Source organism: Sphaeramia orbicularis, chromosome 10, assembly GCF_902148855.1.
Source record: "Sphaeramia orbicularis chromosome 10, fSphaOr1.1, whole genome shotgun sequence".
In the NCBI taxonomy this organism is placed as follows: domain Eukaryota; kingdom Metazoa; phylum Chordata; class Actinopteri; order Kurtiformes; family Apogonidae; genus Sphaeramia; species Sphaeramia orbicularis.
Genome location: NC_043966.1, coordinates 28,473,469 through 28,493,098, shown reverse-complemented (window position 1 = coordinate 28,493,098; position 19,630 = coordinate 28,473,469). Strand labels below are relative to the sequence as shown.

The window sequence follows — 19,630 nt, the reverse complement described above, 5'->3', positions numbered from 1 at the left end:
TAAGCACAAAAATTCATAGAACTTTCAAAGGGTGGCGCTGTTTAGTGAACTGATATTTACTGACAGTCACATGAGTCTATCAGTGTCGGTTGGGCGGATCAGAAACAGAAAAGACAGCTCCGTGGTGCTGAAATTCAGCCTTATATTCCATTGCGCACTGCCTTTATCAACAGGCCACGAGCAATTCTAATTTTTTCGCCTTACGGGATCACAGTAATTACAGTTAATTTGATGCAACACACAAGTACATTATACCAGCTGAAATGCAGTAAGTCTGCACACAACAATGGGGCATTTCGGAATAATGGAGTCCTATAAGAGGTACGTGCTGTTCGCTTTTCTTTTTCTGTTTTGCTTCGTGGACCATATTTCGACTTCAGTGACTCATTATTCTATACCAGAGGAAATGAAAGAAGGATCCGTTGTTGCTAATCTTGCTACCGATCTGAGCCTGGATGTAACAACACTAACACAGAGGAAGATGCGTCTCGACATCATCGCCAACAAAAAGTATCTGGATGTGAACAAAGAAACCGGTGAACTGTATATTGTCGAGAAGATAGATAGAGAATATCTTTGCCCTACAAAGTTTGTAATGTCCTGCTATCTCAAACTGGAGGCAATATTGGAAAATCCATTAAGGATTTTTAATATAGAGCTAGAAATTCAGGATATTAACGATAACGCCCCACAGTTTCGACGAGAGGCCATTCATTTAGACATATCTGAGGCAACGCCAAAAGGAGAGAGATTCTCCCTGAGCAACGCAGTCGATCCCGATGTCAGAATCAATTCAGTGAAAACGTACAGTTTGAGTGAAAGTGACCATTTTAATATTGAAGTCCAGACAGGAAGAGACGGATCGAAGTTCGCCGAATTAATCCTAATAAAGAATTTGGATCGAGAGAAACAAGCTATTCATAATTTAATATTAACAGCCATAGATGGCGGTACACCAGCTCGATCCGGTACTGTCAGTATTATTGTACATGTATTAGACACAAATGATAACGCTCCGACGTTTGACAAGCATAATTACAGCCTTAAAATAATGGAAAATTCTCCAATTGGTAGCCTCGTTGTTCATCTAAATGCAACAGACTTAGATGAGGGGTCCAATTCTGATGTAGTATATTCATACAGTCTTTATACCTCAGAAAAAACACAAGAAACATTTAATCTGAATCCCTCTACTGGTGAAATTACTGTCAAAGGAATGCTAAATTATGAAGATTTCAGGATTTATGACATGGAAGTTATAGCAACAGACAAAGGAACCAATAGTTTATCAGGACAGTGTACAATAAAAATTATGGTTGAAGATATGAATGATAACCACCCAGAAATATCTATTAAATCATTTCAGAGTCCAGTCAGTGAAGACATCAAATTAGACACAGCAATAGCAGTAGTTAGTGTCAGTGATAAGGACTCAGGTGATAATGGAGTGGTTGATCTTCACATTCCAGATCATATGCCTTTTAAACTGAGGGAATCCTCTGATAACTATTATGAGTTAGTGGTTTCAGAGCCATTAGACCGTGAGAAGGTTCCAGAATATGACATTACATTCACTGTTACAGACAGAGGTTCTCCTCCTTTATCTGATAATGAAACTATGACTTTAGAGCTGCTGGATGTTAATGATAATGTTCCACAGTTCCCTCAGTCATTTTATACTATACGTGTAATGGAGAATAACGCACCAGGAGCCTTGCTCAGTTCACTCACTGCGTTTGACCCTGACCTCCATGAAAACCAGTATCTAGTTTATTTCATCCTGGAGAAGGAGATAGCCAACACCTCCATGTCCATGCTGTTCTCCATCAACCCAGAGAACGGGAACCTTTACGCACTGAAAACCTTTGACTATGAGATTGAGAAGGAGTTTCTTTTCCACATTGAGGCCAGAGACTCTGGTTCTCCTCCTCTCAGCAGTAACGTGACTGTCCACATCATCATTGTGGATCAGAATGACAATGCTCCTGTTATTGTGTCTCCGTGGCGAGCCCACGGCTCAGTGGTGGAGGAAAAGATCCCCAGATCCACCGATAAAGGCTCCCTGGTTGCCAAGGTGATAGCCTTGGACATAGACTCGGTGCACAACTCTCGGATTACCTACCAGTTTCTCCAGGTGACTGATGCCAACCTGTTCAGTCTGGACCAATACAACGGAGAGATCCGGACCATGAGGATGTTCAGTTACAGAGATCCACGCCACCAGCAGCTGGTGGTCGTTGCCAAGGACAACGGGCAGCCTGCTCTGTCCGCTACAGTCACCATCAAGCTGTCCACAGTGGAGACTGCTGTGAAGGCCTACTCTGACATGACTGAGGTGCCTCTAGAATATGACATCTTCTCAGACCTCAACCTGTATTTGGTCATTGGTCTGGGCTCAGTGTCATTTCTCCTGCTCATCACCATATTGGTCACTATTGTGCTCAAGTGTCAGAAACCCAAGGCCAGTAAAACAGCTCCTCCCTGCAGGAACAGTGTGATCAGTGAGAGGAACTCCACCATCGCAGACTCCACTCTGGTGTCCAACGATGCCTACTGGTACAGTCTGTTTCTAGCAGAGACCAGGAAAGGAAAGCTGGTGGTTAGACAGCCTGTGCCAAAGGGCTCCAGATACATTGTGTCCAGTATACCGAGAAGTACAGGAGTGACTGACACTAGTGACTCTGCAGCTTCTACTTTGCAGGTATGATTCTCATTCAATGTGTTTGGGTTATGTCATCTAAGTCTTTATTATATTATAATATTGTTGTAATGGAACATTTTAAATTTACTGAGTTATGCTGAAAAAAAATGCAAACAAATTTAATGATTCTAAGCAACATTTTACTCAAAAGACAGAAAACTACACTTAAAAGAATGTCATTCAGTCTTCAACACAAAACCTCATAGCTTCTCAGAAAGAATAATGGGTGGCGCTGTTGAGTAAAATATCAGTTCATGAACGGCATGATTGTCCATCGGTGACATTTGTGAGGATCACAAAAATAGCGGACGTTTCTGGACTGCTGAAATCCGAACAACTAAATAATCGAGCTGTAATAACGACGACCTATCCCTTGGATTACGAATTTCTCCATAAGATTCAAGCTATCACATGTCTTTCCGAAATGGCAGAATTGTGTGCTGTCCCAGCCGCAATGCACTAAGCCCATACACGACAATAGGACAATTTGCAATAATGGAGTCCTGTAAGAGGTACGTGCTTTTCGCTTTCCTTTTTCTGTTTTGCTTCGTGGACCATATTTCGACATCAGTGACTCATTATTCTATACCAGAGGAAATGAAAGAAGGATCCGTTGTTGCTAATCTGGCTACCGATCTGAGCCTGGATGTAAAAACACTAACACAGAGGAAGATGCGTCTCGACATCATCGCCAACAAAAAGTATCTGGATGTGAACAAAGAAACCGGTGAACTCTACATTGTTGAGAAGATAGATAGAGAGAATATTTGCCCTACAAAGATGTCGTGCTACCTCAGATTGGAGGTAATACTAGAAAACCCTCTACGAATTTTTAATATAGAGGTAGAAATTTTAGATATTAATGACAACGCCCCACAATTTCGCAGAGACGCCATTCATCTAGATATATCTGAGGCAACGCCAAAAGGAGAGAGATTCTCCCTCAGCAACGCAGTTGATGCTGATGTTGGAATCAATTCAGTGAACACGTACCGTTTGAGTGAAAGCGAACATTTTAACATCGAAGTTCAGACAGGAAGGGAAGGATCGAAATTTGCTGATTTGATCTTAACAACAACGTTAGACAGAGAGCAGCAGGCTGTTCACAACTTAATATTAACAGCTGTAGACGGTGGTACACCCGCTCGTTCTGGCACTGCAAGTGTAATTGTGCGTGTTTTGGACACAAACGACAACGCACCGAAATTTGACCAACCAACCTACAATATAAAAATTATGGAAAATTCCCCTATTGGCAGCCTGGTTGTTCATCTCAATGCAACAGACTTAGACGAAGGATCAAATTCTGATTTAATATATTCTTACAGTCTTTATACCTCAGAAAAAACACAAGAAACATTTAATCTGAATCCCTCTACTGGTGAAATTACTGTTAAGGGAGTTTTAAACTATGAAGATTTCAGGATTTATGACATGGAAGTTATAGCAACAGACAAAGGAACCAATAGTTTATCAGGACAGTGTACAATAAAAATTATGGTTGAAGATATGAATGATAACCATCCACAAATATCTATTAAATCATTTCAGAGTCCAGTCAGTGAAGACATCAAATTAGACACAGTGATAGCAGTAGTTAGTGTCAGTGATAAGGACTCAGGTGATAATGGAGTGGTTGATCTTCACATTCCAGATCATATGCCTTTTAAACTGAGGGAATCCTCTGATAACTATTATGAGTTAGTTGTTTCAGAGCCATTAGACCGTGAGAAGGTTCCAGAATATGACATTACATTCACTGTTACAGACAGAGGTTCTCCTCCTTTATCTGATAATGAAACTATGACTTTAGAGCTGCTGGATGTTAATGATAATGTTCCACAGTTCCCTCAGTCATTTTATACTATACGTGTAATGGAGAATAATGCACCAGGAGCCTTGCTCAGTTCTCTCACTGCGTTTGACCCTGACCTCCATGAAAACCAGTATCTGGTTTATTTCATCCTGGAGAAGGAGATAGCCAACACCTCCATGTCCATGCTGTTCTCCATCAATCCAGAGAACGGGAACCTTTACGCACTGAAAACCTTTGACTATGAGATTGAGAAGGAGTTTCTTTTCCACATTGAGGCCAGAGACTCTGGTTCTCCTCCTCTCAGCAGTAACGTGACTGTCCACATCATCATTGTGGATCAGAACGACAATGCTCCTGTTATTGTGTCTCCGTGGCGAGCCCACGGCTCAGTGGTGGAGGAAAAGATCCCCAGATCCACCGATAAAGGCTCCCTGGTTGCCAAGGTGATAGCCTTGGACGTAGACTCGGTGCACAACTCTCGGATTACCTACCAGTTTCTCCAGGTGACTGATGCCAACCTGTTCAGTCTGGACCAATACAACGGAGAGATCCGGACCATGAGGATGTTCAGTTACAGAGATCCACGCCACCAGCAGCTGGTGGTCGTTGCCAAGGACAACGGGCAGCCTGCTCTGTCCGCTACAGTCACCATCAAGCTGTCCACAGTGGAGACTGCTGTGAAGGCCTACTCTGACATGACTGAGGTGCCTCTAGAATATGACATCTTCTCAGACCTCAACCTGTATTTGGTCATTGGTCTGGGCTCAGTGTCATTTCTCCTGCTCATCACCATATTGGTCACTATTGTGCTCAAGTGTCAGAAACCCAAGGCCAGTAAAACAGCTCCTCCCTGCAGGAACAGTGTGATCAGTGAGAGGAACTCCACCATCGCAGACTCCACTCTGGTGTCCAACGATGCCTACTGGTACAGTCTGTTTCTAGCAGAGACCAGGAAAGGAAAGCTGGTGGTTAGACAGCCTGTGCCAAAGGGTTCCAGATACATTGTGTCCAGTATACCGAGAAGTACAGGAGTGACTGACACTAGTGACTCTGCCGCCTCCACTCTACAGGTATGGCCATTATAAAAATATTTCCCCTTAAAAGACTTTCTTATATTTTAATTTCAGATATCCAAGCATAATATTGCAGTGTATAAATTTCAGATAATGACCATGATCACTACCATACCATAGAATATTTTACGTGACTTAAGACATGCTTGATTCTTGATAATGATAATCATTACAGCCCCCAACTTAAACTGCAATTAGACCAGAATTTAAACATAATTTTGCTGTTTTTTTTTTTTTTTTTTTTTTTTTTTTTTAATAATAGTCTATCTTCTGTGAATAGATTAAAGGGAACAACATGTAAATATTAGGGAATGTAATGTTAAGAATCTAAAAACATAGTTTCTTGTATACTCTATAGTGACTCTGAAGGGTATATATTTTGATGTTTCATTGGTACTTAAAACCCACTCTGGTTATTCCAATTTTCAAGTGTACTTATTGTGAACAAAAAAGCAGAACTTTTGGAGAGGGTGGTTGAATACGGTTTGTGACACTTAAGATAATTTGCAGTTTGTCATTGCCCAATTTTCAAAAACCTTTTATATTGTTTGTAGAGATACACAATCATTAGGCTGTATGAAGGTATTTTTAAATTCAATCCAAATTTTGGTGTGAATTGCGGGCTGCACCTGAAAGCATACAGCCTCCAAATTCTGAGCTAAATTATTCCTGAAGCTAAATCTGTAGAAACCACTCGGGCAAACTTTAAAATATTGCAGGTTTAAACCATTTTTAGTTGTTTAGCTGTTACACAGTTTGCAAAGTGTGTCGCTGTTGACTAGATAAACTGGAGAACCCACGGTCGCCATGACAGGGAGTTATACAATGCAAAGAAACGCGAGCAGCCGGACAGCTCCGTGGTGCTGAAACTCGCATTTGAAGGCGGTTTATTTTCTCACGTATTGGTGAGCATCTTTGTTTCTACTGCAACGAAAAGGGCTGGATCGAAATTTTAAGTACAAGGTTTGAAATCCGTGGATTGCTTTATATGGACTGACTTGCTGCAAAAGGAGAGCAGATAAATAACAATGCGGTGTGACCAAACAATGCAGTCATGGGGAAGGTACGTGGCGCTTGTCGTTTTTCTTTCTTTCGTTCACATTATAAAAGCTTCAGTGACTCATTATTCCATACCAGAGGAGATGAAAGTAGGATCAGTCGTCTCTAACGTTGCAACGGATCTCAGCCTGGATGTTAAAACACTAAGCCGAAGAAAAATGCGCCTTGATCTAATTGCCAACAAAAAATATCTAGATGTGAACAAAGAGACTGGTGAGATTTACGTAGTGGAGAAAATTGACAGGGAACATCTTTGCACAAAAACACTGACATCATGTTATTTGAAAATGGAAGTGATACTTGAAAATCCTGTGCGTATATTCAACATAGAGCTGGAGATTCTGGACATAAATGACAACGCCCCTCAGTTTCGAAGGGGTGTCATACACTTGGACATATCTGAGTCAACACCTGCTGGAGAAAGATTTTCCCTCAGTAACGCAGTTGACCCTGATGTCGGGATTAACACCGTGAAAACGTATCACGTGAGCGCAAGTGAACACTTTGCTATTGAGGTTCAGACTGGAAGAGATGGGTCAAAATCAGCGGATTTAATTTTGACAAAAACCTTAGATCGCGAACAGCAGGCTGTTCATAATTTAATACTAACGGCTGTAGATGGCGGTACACCCGCTCGTTCCGGCACCGCAAGTGTAATTGTTCAGGTTTTAGACACAAATGATAACGCACCTAAATTTGATCAACAAACTTACAATATCAAAATAATGGAAAACTCTCCTATTGGAAGTCTTGTAATTCATCTAAATGCAACAGATTTAGATGAAGGATCAAATTCTGATTTAATATATTCTTACAGTCTTTATACCTCAGAAAAAACACAAGAAACATTTAATCTGAATCCGTCCACGGGTGAAATTACAGTTAAGGGAGTTTTAAACTATGAAGATTTTAAGATTTATGACATGGAAGTTATAGCAACAGACAAAGGAACCAATAGTTTATCAGGACAGTGTACAATAAAAATTATGGTTGAAGATATGAATGATAACCATCCACAAATATCTATTAAATCATTTCAGAGTCCAGTCAGTGAAGACATCAAATTAGACACAGTGATAGCAGTAGTAAGTGTCAGTGATAAGGACTCAGGTGATAATGGAGTGGTTGATCTTCACATTCCAGATCATATGCCTTTTAAACTGAGAGAATCCTCTGATAACTATTATGAGTTAGTTGTTTCAGAACCATTAGACCGTGAGAAGGTTCCAGAATATGACATTACATTCACTGTTACAGACAGAGGTTCTCCTCCTTTATCTGATAATGAAACTATGACTTTAGAGCTGCTGGATGTTAATGATAATGTTCCACAGTTCCCTCAGTCATTTTATACTATACGTGTAATGGAGAATAATGCACCAGGAGCCTTGCTCAGTTCACTCACTGCATTTGACCCTGACCTCCATGAAAACCAGTATCTAGTTTATTTCATCCTGGAGAAGGAGATAGCCAACACCTCCATGTCCATGCTGTTCTCCATCAATCCAGAGAACGGGAACCTTTACGCACTGAAAACCTTTGACTATGAGATTGAGAAGGAGTTTCTTTTCCACATTGAGGCCAGAGACTCTGGTTCTCCTCCTCTCAGCAGTAACGTGACTGTCCACATCATCATTGTGGATCAGAACGACAATGCTCCTGTTATTGTGTCTCCGTGGCGAGCCCACGGCTCAGTGGTGGAGGAAAAGATCCCCAGATCCACCGATAAAGGCTCCCTGGTTGCCAAGGTGATAGCCTTGGACATAGACTCGGTGCACAACTCTCGGATTACCTACCAGTTTCTCCAGGTGACTGATGCCAACCTGTTCAGTCTGGACCAATACAACGGAGAGATCCGGACCATGAGGATGTTCAGTTACAGAGATCCACGCCACCAGCAGCTGGTGGTCGTTGCCAAGGACAACGGGCAGCCTGCTCTGTCCGCTACAGTCACCATCAAGCTGTCCACAGTGGAGACTGCTGTGAAGGCCTACTCTGACATGACTGAGATGCCCCTAGAATATGACATCTTCTCAGACCTCAACCTGTATTTGGTCATTGGTCTGGGCTCAGTGTCATTTCTCCTGCTCATCACCATATTGGTCACTATTGTGCTCAAGTGTCAGAAACCCAAGGCCAGTAAAACAGCTCCTCCCTGCAGGAACAGTGTGATCAGTGAGAGGAACTCCACCATCGCAGACTCCACTCTGGTGTCCAACGATGCCTACTGGTACAGTCTGTTTCTAGCAGAGACCAGGAAAGGAAAGCTGGTGGTTAGACAGCCTGTGCCAAAGGGCTCCAGATACATTGTGTCCAGTATACCGAGAAGCACAGGAGTGACTGACACTAGTGACTCTGCAGCTTCTACTCTGCAGGTAGGAGCAATAGTAATATATTTCTCATTGATACACACACTTTTTAGTTTTTCATTTTCCAGCCTATGATACTTTAGTCTATAAAGTTGAGAGGATCAACGTGGTGGTTGTCACACCATCTAGTTTTCAACCTGATTTATCACATGCTTTCTCTTTCTCTACCTGTAGTCTGTCAATAGGTACAAGAGAACATAATGTGAAGTTTAGGGAAGGCAAGGATAAGAATCTAAAAAAAGTATTTATTCCATACTGTAAATATACTCCATGGGGCATATTTTTTGTGTTACTGTAGAAGACATAATCCACTTTACCAATTCTATTGGTAGAATATTATTTAAAAAATCCAAAAAGGATGTTTTGGTGGGGTATTGTAACACTGTTCTTTCCCCTAACATGTCAGTTATTTTTCACATTGTTACTCTCTTATTCTATAAACTTTGTGTCTTATTGGTACAGATAAACTACTATTAAATGACTGTTTTTGTTAAAAACAGTCCCATTTACGCTGAGAGTTCAGGGTTTTTAACTGAAGTACACCAAACTTAAATGATTTAAGGTGAATATTTAGCAAACATTTGAGCACTCTTTAAAATTGTTGCATTTTAGTCATTTTAAAATATCTCGCTGTTATACAGTTGGCAAAGTGTGTCGCTGTTGACTAGATAAACTGGAGAACCCACGGTCGCCATGACAGGGAGTTATACAATGCAAAGAAACGCGAGCAGCCGGACAGCTCCGTGGTGCTGAAACTCATATTTGAAGGGGATTTATTTTCCCACGTATTGGTGCGAATCTTTGTTTCTATTGTAACGAAAAGGGCTGGATCGGGATATTAAGTACAAGGTTTGAAATCCGTGGATTGCTTTATATGGACTGACTTGCTGCAAAAGGAGAGCAGATAAATAACAATGCGGTGTGACCAAACAATGCAGTCATGGGGAAGGTACGTGGCGCTTGTCGTTTTTCTTTCTTTCGTTCACATTATAAAAGCTTCAGTGACTCATTATTCCATACCAGAGGAGATGAAAGTAGGATCAGTCGTCTCTAACGTTGCAACGGATCTCAGCCTGGATGTTAAAACACTAAGCCGAAGAAAAATGCGCCTTGATCTAATTGCCAACAAAAAATATCTAGATGTGAACAAAGAGACTGGTGAGCTTTACGTAGTGGAGAAAATTGACAGAGAACATCTTTGCACAAAGCTGGCTTCGTGTTATTTAAAAATGGAAGTGATACTTGAAAATCCTGTGCGTATATTCAACATAGAGCTGGAGATTCTGGACATAAATGACAACGCCCCTCAGTTTCGAAGGGGTGTCATACACTTGGACATATCTGAGTCAACACCTGCTGGAGAAAGATTTTCCCTCAGTAACGCAGTTGACCCTGATGTCGGGATTAACACCGTGAAAACGTATCATCTGAGTACAAGTGAACACTTCGCTATTGAGGTTCAGACTGGAAGAGATGGTTCAAAATCAGCGGATTTAATTTTGACAAAAACCTTAGATCGCGAACAGCAGGCTGTTCATAATTTAATACTAACGGCTGTAGATGGCGGTACACCCGCTCGTTCCGGGACCGCAAGTGTAATTGTTCAGGTTTTAGACACAAATGATAACGCACCGAAATTTGATCAACAAACTTACAATATCAAAATAATGGAAAACTCTCCTATTGGAAGTCTTGTAATTCATCTAAATGCAACAGATTTAGATGAAGGATCAAATTCTGATTTAATATATTCTTACAGTCTTTATACCTCAGAAAAAACACAAGAAACATTTAATCTGAATCCGTCCACGGGTGAAATTACAGTTAAGGGAGTTTTAAACTATGAAGATTTTAAGATTTATGACATGGAGGTTATAGCAACAGACAAAGGAACCAATAGTTTATCAGGACAGTGTACAATAAAAATTATGGTTGAAGATATGAATGATAACCATCCACAAATATCTATTAAATCATTTCAGAGTCCAGTCAGTGAAGACATCAAATTAGACACAGTGATAGCAGTAGTAAGTGTCAGTGATAAGGACTCAGGTGATAATGGAGTGGTTGATCTTCACATTCCAGATCATATGCCTTTTAAACTGAGGGAATCCTCTGATAACTATTATGAGTTAGTGGTTTCAGAGCCATTAGACCGCGAGAAGGTTCCAGAATATGACATTACATTCACTGTTACAGACAGAGGTTCTCCTCCTTTATCTGATAATGAAACTATGACTTTAGAGCTGCTGGATGTTAATGATAATGTTCCACAGTTCCCTCAGTCATTTTATACTATACGTGTAATGGAGAATAATGCACCAGGAGCCTTGCTCAGTTCACTCACTGCGTTTGACCCTGACCTCCATGAAAACCAGTATCTAGTTTATTTCATCCTGGAGAAGGAGATAGCCAACACCTCCATGTCCATGCTGTTCTCCATCAACCCAGAGAACGGGAACCTTTACGCACTGAAAACCTTTGACTATGAGATTGAGAAGGAGTTTCTTTTCCACATTGAGGCCAGAGACTCTGGTTCTCCTCCTCTCAGCAGTAACGTGACTGTCCACATCATCATTGTGGATCAGAATGACAATGCTCCTGTTATTGTGTCTCCGTGGCGAGCCCACGGCTCAGTGGTGGAGGAAAAGATCCCCAGATCCACCGATAAAGGCTCCCTGGTTGCCAAGGTGATAGCCTTGGACATAGACTCGGTGCACAACTCTCGGATTACCTACCAGTTTCTCCAGGTGACTGATGCCAACCTGTTCAGTCTGGACCAATACAACGGAGAGATCCGGACCATGAGGATGTTCAGTTACAGAGATCCACGCCACCAGCAGCTGGTGGTCGTTGCCAAGGACAACGGGCAGCCTGCTCTGTCCGCTACAGTCACCATCAAGCTGTCCACAGTGGAGACTGCTGTGAAGGCCTACTCTGACATGACTGAGGTGCCTCTAGAATATGACATCTTCTCAGACCTCAACCTGTATTTGGTCATTGGTCTGGGCTCAGTGTCATTTCTCCTGCTCATCACCATATTGGTCACTATTGTGCTCAAGTGTCAGAAACCCAAGGCCAGTAAAACAGCTCCTCCCTGCAGGAACAGTGTGATCAGTGAGAGGAACTCCACCATCGCAGACTCCACTCTGGTGTCCAACGATGCCTACTGGTACAGTCTGTTTCTAGCAGAGACCAGGAAAGGAAAGCTGGTGGTTAGACAGCCTGTGCCAAAGGGCTCCAGATACATTGTGTCCAGTATACCGAGAAGCACAGGAGTGACTGACACTAGTGACTCTGCAGCTTCTACTCTGCAGGTAGGAGCAATAGTAATGTATTTCTCATTGATAAACATACTTTTTAGTTTTTCATTTTCCAGCCAATGATACTTTAGTCTATAAAGTTGAGAGGATCAACGTGGTTGCTGTCACACTATAGAGTTTTTAACCTGATTCATCACATGCTTTCTCTTTCTCTACCATTAGCCAGTCAATAGGTAAAAGAGAACATAATGTGAAGTTTAGGGAAGGCAAGGATAAGAATCTAAAATATTATTTATTCCATACTGTAAATATATTCCATGGGGCATATTTTTGTGTTACTTTAGAGCACATTACCCACTTTACCAATTCTATAGCTAGAATATTATTAAAAATTTAAAAAAAAAAAAAAAAACGATGTTCTGGAAGGGTATTGTAACACTGTTTTTTCTCCTAACACGTGGGTTATTTTCCACATTGTCTCCTTCTTATTCTATAAAATTTGTTTCTGATTGGTACAGATAAACTAGTATTAAATGACTGTTTTTGTTAAAAACAGTCCCATTTACGCTGAGAGTTCAGGGTTTTTAACCGAAACACACAAAACTTAAACGATTTAAGTTTAATATTTAGGAGACATATGAGCACTCTTTAAAATTGCAGCATTTTAGACATTCTAAAATGTCTCGCTGTTATACAGATTGCAAAGTGTGTCGCTGTTGACTAGATAAACTGGAGAACCCACGGTCGCCATGACAGGGAGTTATACAATGCAAAGAAACGCGAGCAGCCGGACAGCTCCGTGGTGCTGAAACTCATATTTGAAGGGGATTTATTTTCCTACGTATTTTTGCGCATCTTTTTGTCTACTGTAACCAAAAGGACTGGACAGCAATATTAATTCCAAGGTTTGAAATCCGTGGATATCTTTATATGGACTGACTTGCTGCAAAAGGAGAGCAGATAAATAACAATGCGGTGTGACCAAACAATGCAGTCGTGGGGAAGGTACGTGGCGCTTGTCGTTTTTCTTTCTTTCGTTCATATTGTAAAAGCTTCAGTGACTCATTATTCCATACCAGAGGAGATGAAAGTAGGATCAGTCGTCTCTAACCTTGCGACGGATCTCAGCCTGGATGTTAAAACACTGAGCAAAAGGAAGATGCGCCTTGATGTGATCACCAACAAAAAATACGTTGATGTGAACAAAGAGACTGGTGAGATTTACATAGTGGAGAAAATTGACAGGGAACATCTTTGCACACAAACGCTGACATCTTGTTACCTAAAATTGGAAGTGATACTTGAAAATCCTGTGCGTATATTCAACATAGAGCTGGAGATTCTGGACATAAATGACAACGCCCCTCAGTTTCGAAGGGGTGTCATACACTTGGACATATCTGAGTCAACACCTGCTGGAGAAAGATTTTCCCTCAGTAACGCAGTTGACCCTGATGTCGGGATTAACACCGTGAAAACGTATCACGTGAGCGCGAGTGAACACTTTGCTATTGAGGTTCAGACCGGAAGAGATGGGTCAAAATCGGCGGATTTAATTTTGAAAAAGACTTTAGATCGCGAACAACAGGCTGTTCATAATTTGATACTAACTGCTGTAGATGGCGGTACACCCGCTCGTTCCGGCACCGCAAGTGTAATTGTTCGGGTTTTAGACACAAACGATAACGCACCGAAATTTGATCAACAAACTTACAATATCAAAATAATGGAAAACTCTCCTTTTGGAAGTCTTGTAATTCATCTAAATGCGACAGACTTAGATGAAGGATCAAATTCTGATTTGATATATTCGTATAGTCTTTATACCTCAGAAAAAACACAAGAAACATTTAATCTGAATCCGTCCACGGGTGAAATTACAGTTAAGGGAGTTTTAAACTATGAAGATTTTAAGATTTATGACATGGAAGTTATAGCAACAGACAAAGGAACCAATATTTTATCAGGACAGTGTACAGTGAAAATTATGGTTGAAGATATGAATGATAACCATCCACAAATATCTATTAAATCATTTCAGAGTCCAGTCAGTGAAGACATCAAATTAGACACAGTGATAGCAGTAGTTAGTGTCAGTGATAAGGACTCAGGTGATAATGGAGTGGTTGATCTTCACATTCCAGATCATATGCCTTTTAAACTGAGGGAATCCTCTGATAACTATTATGAGTTAGTTGTTTCAGAGCCATTAGACCGCGAGAAGGTTCCAGAATATGACATTACATTCACTGTTACAGACAGAGGTTCTCCTCCTTTATCTGATAATGAAACTATGACTTTAGAGCTGCTGGATGTTAATGATAATGTTCCACAGTTCCCTCAGTCATTTTATACTATACGTGTAATGGAGAATAATGCACCAGGAGCCTTGCTCAGTTCTCTCACTGCGTTTGACCCTGACCTCCATGAAAACCAGTATCTAGTTTATTTCATCCTGGAGAAGGAGATAGCCAACACCTCCATGTCCATGCTGTTCTCCATCAATCCAGAGAACGGGAACCTTTACGCACTGAAAACCTTTGACTATGAGATTGAGAAGGAGTTTCTTTTCCACATTGAGGCCAGAGACTCTGGTTCTCCTCCTCTCAGCAGTAACGTGACTGTCCACATCATCATTGTGGATCAGAACGACAATGCTCCTGTTATTGTGTCTCCGTGGCGAGCCCACGGCTCAGTGGTGGAGGAAAAGATCCCCAGATCCACCGATAAAGGCTCCCTGGTTGCCAAGGTGATAGCCTTGGACATAGACTCGGTGCACAACTCTCGGATTACCTACCAGTTTCTCCAGGTGACTGATGCCAACCTGTTCAGTCTGGACCAATACAACGGAGAGATCCGGACCATGAGGATGTTCAGTTACAGAGATCCACGCCACCAGCAGCTGGTGGTCGTTGCCAAGGACAACGGGCAGCCTGCTCTGTCCGCTACAGTCACCATCAAGCTGTCCACAGTGGAGACTGCTGTGAAGGCCTACTCTGACATGACTGAGGTGCCTCTAGAATATGACATCTTCTCAGACCTCAACCTGTATTTGGTCATTGGTCTGGGCTCAGTGTCATTTCTCCTGCTCATCACCATATTGGTCACTATTGTGCTCAAGTGTCAGAAACCCAAGGCCAGTAAAACAGCTCCTCCCTGCAGGAACAGTGTGATCAGTGAGAGGAACTCCACCATCGCAGACTCCACTCTGGTGTCCAACGATGCCTACTGGTACAGTCTGTTTCTAGCAGAGACCAGGAAAGGAAAGCTGGTGGTTAGACAGCCTGTGCCAAAGGGCTCCAGATACATTGTGTCCAGTATACCGAGAAGCACAGGAGTGACTGACACTAGTGACTCTGCAGCTTCTACTCTGCAGGTATGAGATACATATCAAATCAATTGGTTCTGTTCAGATACTTGCCAAGCATGTCCTTTAAATATACAAAGAAATGTGCCAGTCTCTGTCTTGTATTCTAAAAGTACATATAAAAAACAATTTTATTCATTTAATTAACATTTAAAAAATGTAATATAATTTTTCAGTAGTTACCAAAATAGTCTGCAATAACACAAATCCATCAAGTAAACTCTATCATGTCTCTTCAAACAAATCAGACATATTTGTAATCCATTTCAGAGCGTTGTTTTCTCCATAGTTCATCCACTTTGCAGTAAGTGGCTGTTACATATGGTGCAGTCTGTTACACAACAAAAATGCATTCAAAACATTTAACAAGCACATTAAAATGTCATAAAACAGTTATGGAAACTGTTTTTCAACATGGATTTACATAAAGTCGTGGGCAGCTTCGAGATAATGGTATTCTTTGTTTTGCATAATAGAAAGTGAGGAAGGTCATATGGCAAAAAAAAAAAAAAAAAAAAAAAATATATATATATATATATATATATATATATATATATATATATATATATATATATATATATATACTTGTAAAGCAGGAAATATAACAACCTTGAAAAACTAATTAAAAAAAAAAACGGAATAAAATGGAGTAGTTGTCCATTGGAACACCGTGGGAAAATCTATACTATAAAACATTGTATAATCCATAATTAGATGATCCAAGCATGCTCACAGTTTTTCCTTTACAAAAGATGAAATGCAAAAACTACTTGACGATGTGTAAAGGTTCCTCAAAGGTCTATTGACGTCGCTGCTCTCCACAAAAATGTGAACTGATGAGGTCATCCTTCTCGCGATGTTTGATTGGAGGCTGGAAAAGCAGACATAACCATACCACCCCTCTATTATTAACAGCAAACAGAAACGCCGTTACTCAAGACCCTTCTCACTTTTCATCTTTAATCAGCATACCTATTTTTTTCTAACTAGATCTTTTCAAGGATTTAACCAAAAAAGATTATTCGCAATGGCTCTTCTTATTTGCTGTTCACGGAGAGGGTACGTTTCAGTATTTCTCTTTCTTTCTTTTATCGTGGACACGGTTTCCCCCGTCACCCATTATTCTGTTCCCGAAGAAATGGAGGAAGGCTCTGTCGTTGCCAATTTAGCGACAGATTTGGGATTGGATGTCAGGACTCTGAATAAAAGAAAAATGCGAGTAGATGTAGTAGGAAATAAGAAATATATTGACATTAACAGAGAAACGGGAGAGCTGTTCATCTCCGAAAGAATAGATAGAGAGTTATTGTGCCCGTTGAAGACAACAACATCATGCTTCCTTAAATTAGATGCTACCATTGAAAATCCCATACGGATGTTTAATATCGAGGTGGAAATTCTGGACATTAATGATAACGCTCCTCATTTTCGCCGCGGGACGATGCATTTGGACATATCTGAGTCCAGCCCCGTTGGAGAGAGATTCTCATTAAATAATGCTGTGGACCCAGATGTTGGAACGAATTCTGTGAAAAACTACCACCTCAGCTCCAGTGAACATTTCTCCATTGAGATTCAGACCGGTAGAGACGGGACAAAGTTTGCTGATTTGGTTCTGAAAAAGGCTTTGGACAGAGAGCAGCAGGCTGTTCATAATCTAATACTGACAGCTGTGGATGGAGGAGTCCCCACGCGCACAGGTACAGCCAGCATCATAGTGCGCGTGCTTGATGTGAACGACAACGCCCCTTCATTTGATCCGGACAAATATGATGTAGATGTTATGGAAAACTCCCCGATTGGCAGTCTAGTGATTAAACTGAATGCAACAGATTTAGATGAAGGGTCAAACGCAGAGTTAGTGTATTCATACAGCCTGTATACATCAGAGAGAACACAGAAGATGTTTAACCTGAATCCAGAAAATGGTGAAATCAGAGTCAAAGAGATGATCAATTATGAAGATTTTAAGATTTATGAAATGGAGGTTATTGCCAATGATAAAGGACCAAACTCCTTATCTGGACAGTGTAAACTGACAATACAGGTGACAGATATGAACGACAACCACCCAGAAATTTCTATTAAGTCATTTCAGAGTCCAATCAAAGAAAATGAGCCTGTAGATACAGTGATCGCAGTGGTGAGTGTCAGTGATAAGGACTCAGGTGATAACGGGATAGTTGATCTAACTATTCCTGAAAATTTACCTTTTAAACTGAGGGAATCCTCTGATAACTATTATGAGTTAGTTGTTTCAGAGCCATTAGATCGTGAGAAGGTTCCAGAATATGACATTACATTCACTGTTACAGACAGAGGTTCTCCTCCTTTATCTGATAATGAAACTATGACTTTAGAGCTGCTGGATGTTAATGATAATGTTCCACAGTTCCCTCAGTCATTTTATACTATACGTGTAATGGAGAATAATGCACCAGGAGCCTTGCTCAGTTCACTCACTGCGTTTGACCCTGACCTCCATGAAAACCAGTATCTAGTTTATTTCATCCTGGAGAAGGAGATAGCCAACACCTCCATGTCCATGCTGTTCTCCATCAATCCAGAGAACGGGAACCTTTACGCACTGAAAACCTTTGACTATGAGATTGAGAAGGAGTTTCTTTTCCACATTGAGGCCAGAGACTCTGGTTCTCCTCCTCTCAGCAGTAACGTGACTGTCCACATCATCATTGTGGATCAGAACGACAATGCTCCTGTTATTGTGTCTCCGTGGCGAGCCCACGGCTCAGTGGTGGAGGAAAAGATCCCCAGATCCACCGATAAAGGCTCCCTGGTTGCCAAGGTGATAGCCTTGGACATAGACTCGGTGCACAACTCTCGGATTACCTACCAGTTTCTCCAGGTGACTGATGCCAACCTATTCAGTCTGGACCAATACAACGGAGAGATCCGGACCATGAGGATGTTCAGTTACAGAGATCCACGCCACCAGCAGCTGGTTGTGGTTGCCAAGGACAACGGACAGCCTGCTCTGTCTGCTACAGTCACCATCAAGCTGTCCACAGTGGAGACTGCTGTGAAGGCCTACTCTGACATGACTGAGGTGCCTCTAGAATATGACATCTTCTCAGACCTCAACCTGTATTTGGTCATTGGTCTGGGCTCAGTGTCATTTCTCCTGCTCATCACCATATTGGTCACTATTGTGCTCAAGTGTCAGAAACCCAAGGCCAGTAAAACAGCTCCTCCCTGCAGGAACAGTGTGATCAGTGAGAGGAACTCCACCATCGCAGACTCCACTCTGGTGTCCAACGATGCCTACTGGTACAGTCTGTTTCTAGCAGAGACCAGGAAAGGAAAGCTGGTGGTTAGACAGCCTGTGCCAAAGGGCTCCAGATACATTGTGTCCAGTATACCGAGAAGTACAGGAGTGACTGACACTAGTGACTCTGCAGCTTCTACTCTACAGGTATGAGAATATTTTAAAAGTAACATGCAAAACATAGTAGTACTTAGAAAACATCCAATTTGGTTTCTCAGACAGTTATCAGACACTTTTTTGATTCTCCGGACAATTGTAACCTTCCTGTGCTTTTAGTACTTGAAGGATTATCTTCTTCTTTCAGTAATTAGATAGTGTTATATAATTTCAACTGACCATTACTCTACATGTTCTGGCAATGTTATAGTTAGATTTTAAGTAAAACTCGATACAATTTGAGGAAAACTAACTAACGAACTAGGTAATTTAGGTGAAAAGTGTACAAATTTGTCTCAGTCTATTAATACATATTCTTGATGTTACAACATGAATGTCTTTACATATTAGAAAAATCAAGTTAGAGAATCCGCAATCCATATTCGTAAAATATCACATAAATAGTGTTTATAAAAACCTGTTTGTGAATATACATCCAAAGGTAATTTCAAGTTTTAATATTGTGTTTTATCATTGACAAAAACGTGTTGGTACAAGTAGTGGAACATAAAGGAAAGAGGATTAACCAAATATTTACAG

General features: G+C 41.1%; 5 protein-coding genes across 5 annotated transcripts; all 5 read left to right on the top strand.

Moving 5' to 3' along the window:
- Positions 1-8: 8 nt before the first annotated feature.
- Positions 9-2,707, top strand: LOC115427296 (protocadherin alpha-C2-like). Its single transcript, XM_030145802.1, has one exon. It carries the CDS (start codon positions 287-289, stop codon positions 2,705-2,707), a length of 2,421 nt encoding a protein of 806 aa, XP_030001662.1. The 5' UTR covers positions 9-286.
- Positions 2,708-2,958: 251 nt separating this feature from the next.
- LOC115427587 (protocadherin alpha-C2-like) lies at positions 2,959-5,617 on the top strand. The gene has a single exon (XM_030146187.1). It carries the CDS (start codon positions 3,113-3,115, stop codon positions 5,600-5,602), a length of 2,490 nt encoding a protein of 829 aa, XP_030002047.1. The 5' UTR covers positions 2,959-3,112; the 3' UTR covers positions 5,603-5,617.
- Positions 5,618-6,313: 696 nt separating this feature from the next.
- On the top strand, positions 6,314-9,108 carry LOC115427632 (protocadherin alpha-C2-like). The gene has a single exon (XM_030146253.1). It carries the CDS (start codon positions 6,619-6,621, stop codon positions 9,091-9,093), a length of 2,475 nt encoding a protein of 824 aa, XP_030002113.1. The 5' UTR covers positions 6,314-6,618; the 3' UTR covers positions 9,094-9,108.
- A 3,887-nt stretch (positions 9,109-12,995) lies between these two features.
- Positions 12,996-15,663, top strand: LOC115426595 (protocadherin alpha-C2-like). The gene has a single exon (XM_030144695.1). The coding sequence runs from the start codon at positions 13,252-13,254 to the stop codon at positions 15,661-15,663; it is 2,412 nt and encodes an 803-aa protein (XP_030000555.1). The 5' UTR covers positions 12,996-13,251.
- A 708-nt stretch (positions 15,664-16,371) lies between these two features.
- Positions 16,372-19,087, top strand: LOC115426596 (protocadherin alpha-C2-like). The gene has a single exon (XM_030144696.1). It carries the CDS (start codon positions 16,676-16,678, stop codon positions 19,085-19,087), a length of 2,412 nt encoding a protein of 803 aa, XP_030000556.1. The 5' UTR covers positions 16,372-16,675.
- The last annotated feature ends 543 nt before the right edge of the window (positions 19,088-19,630 follow it).

Bases quoted from the DNA above. Each gene is read 5' to 3' on its own strand.
- LOC115427296 (XM_030145802.1), top strand. From the start codon at position 287: ATGGGGCATTTCGGAATAATGGAGTCCTATAAGAGGTACGTGCTGTTC.
- LOC115427587 (XM_030146187.1), top strand. From the start codon at position 3,113: ATGTCTTTCCGAAATGGCAGAATTGTGTGCTGTCCCAGCCGCAATGCA.
- LOC115427632 (XM_030146253.1), top strand. From the start codon at position 6,619: ATGCGGTGTGACCAAACAATGCAGTCATGGGGAAGGTACGTGGCGCTT.
- LOC115426595 (XM_030144695.1), top strand. From the start codon at position 13,252: ATGCGGTGTGACCAAACAATGCAGTCGTGGGGAAGGTACGTGGCGCTT.
- LOC115426596 (XM_030144696.1), top strand. From the start codon at position 16,676: ATGGCTCTTCTTATTTGCTGTTCACGGAGAGGGTACGTTTCAGTATTT.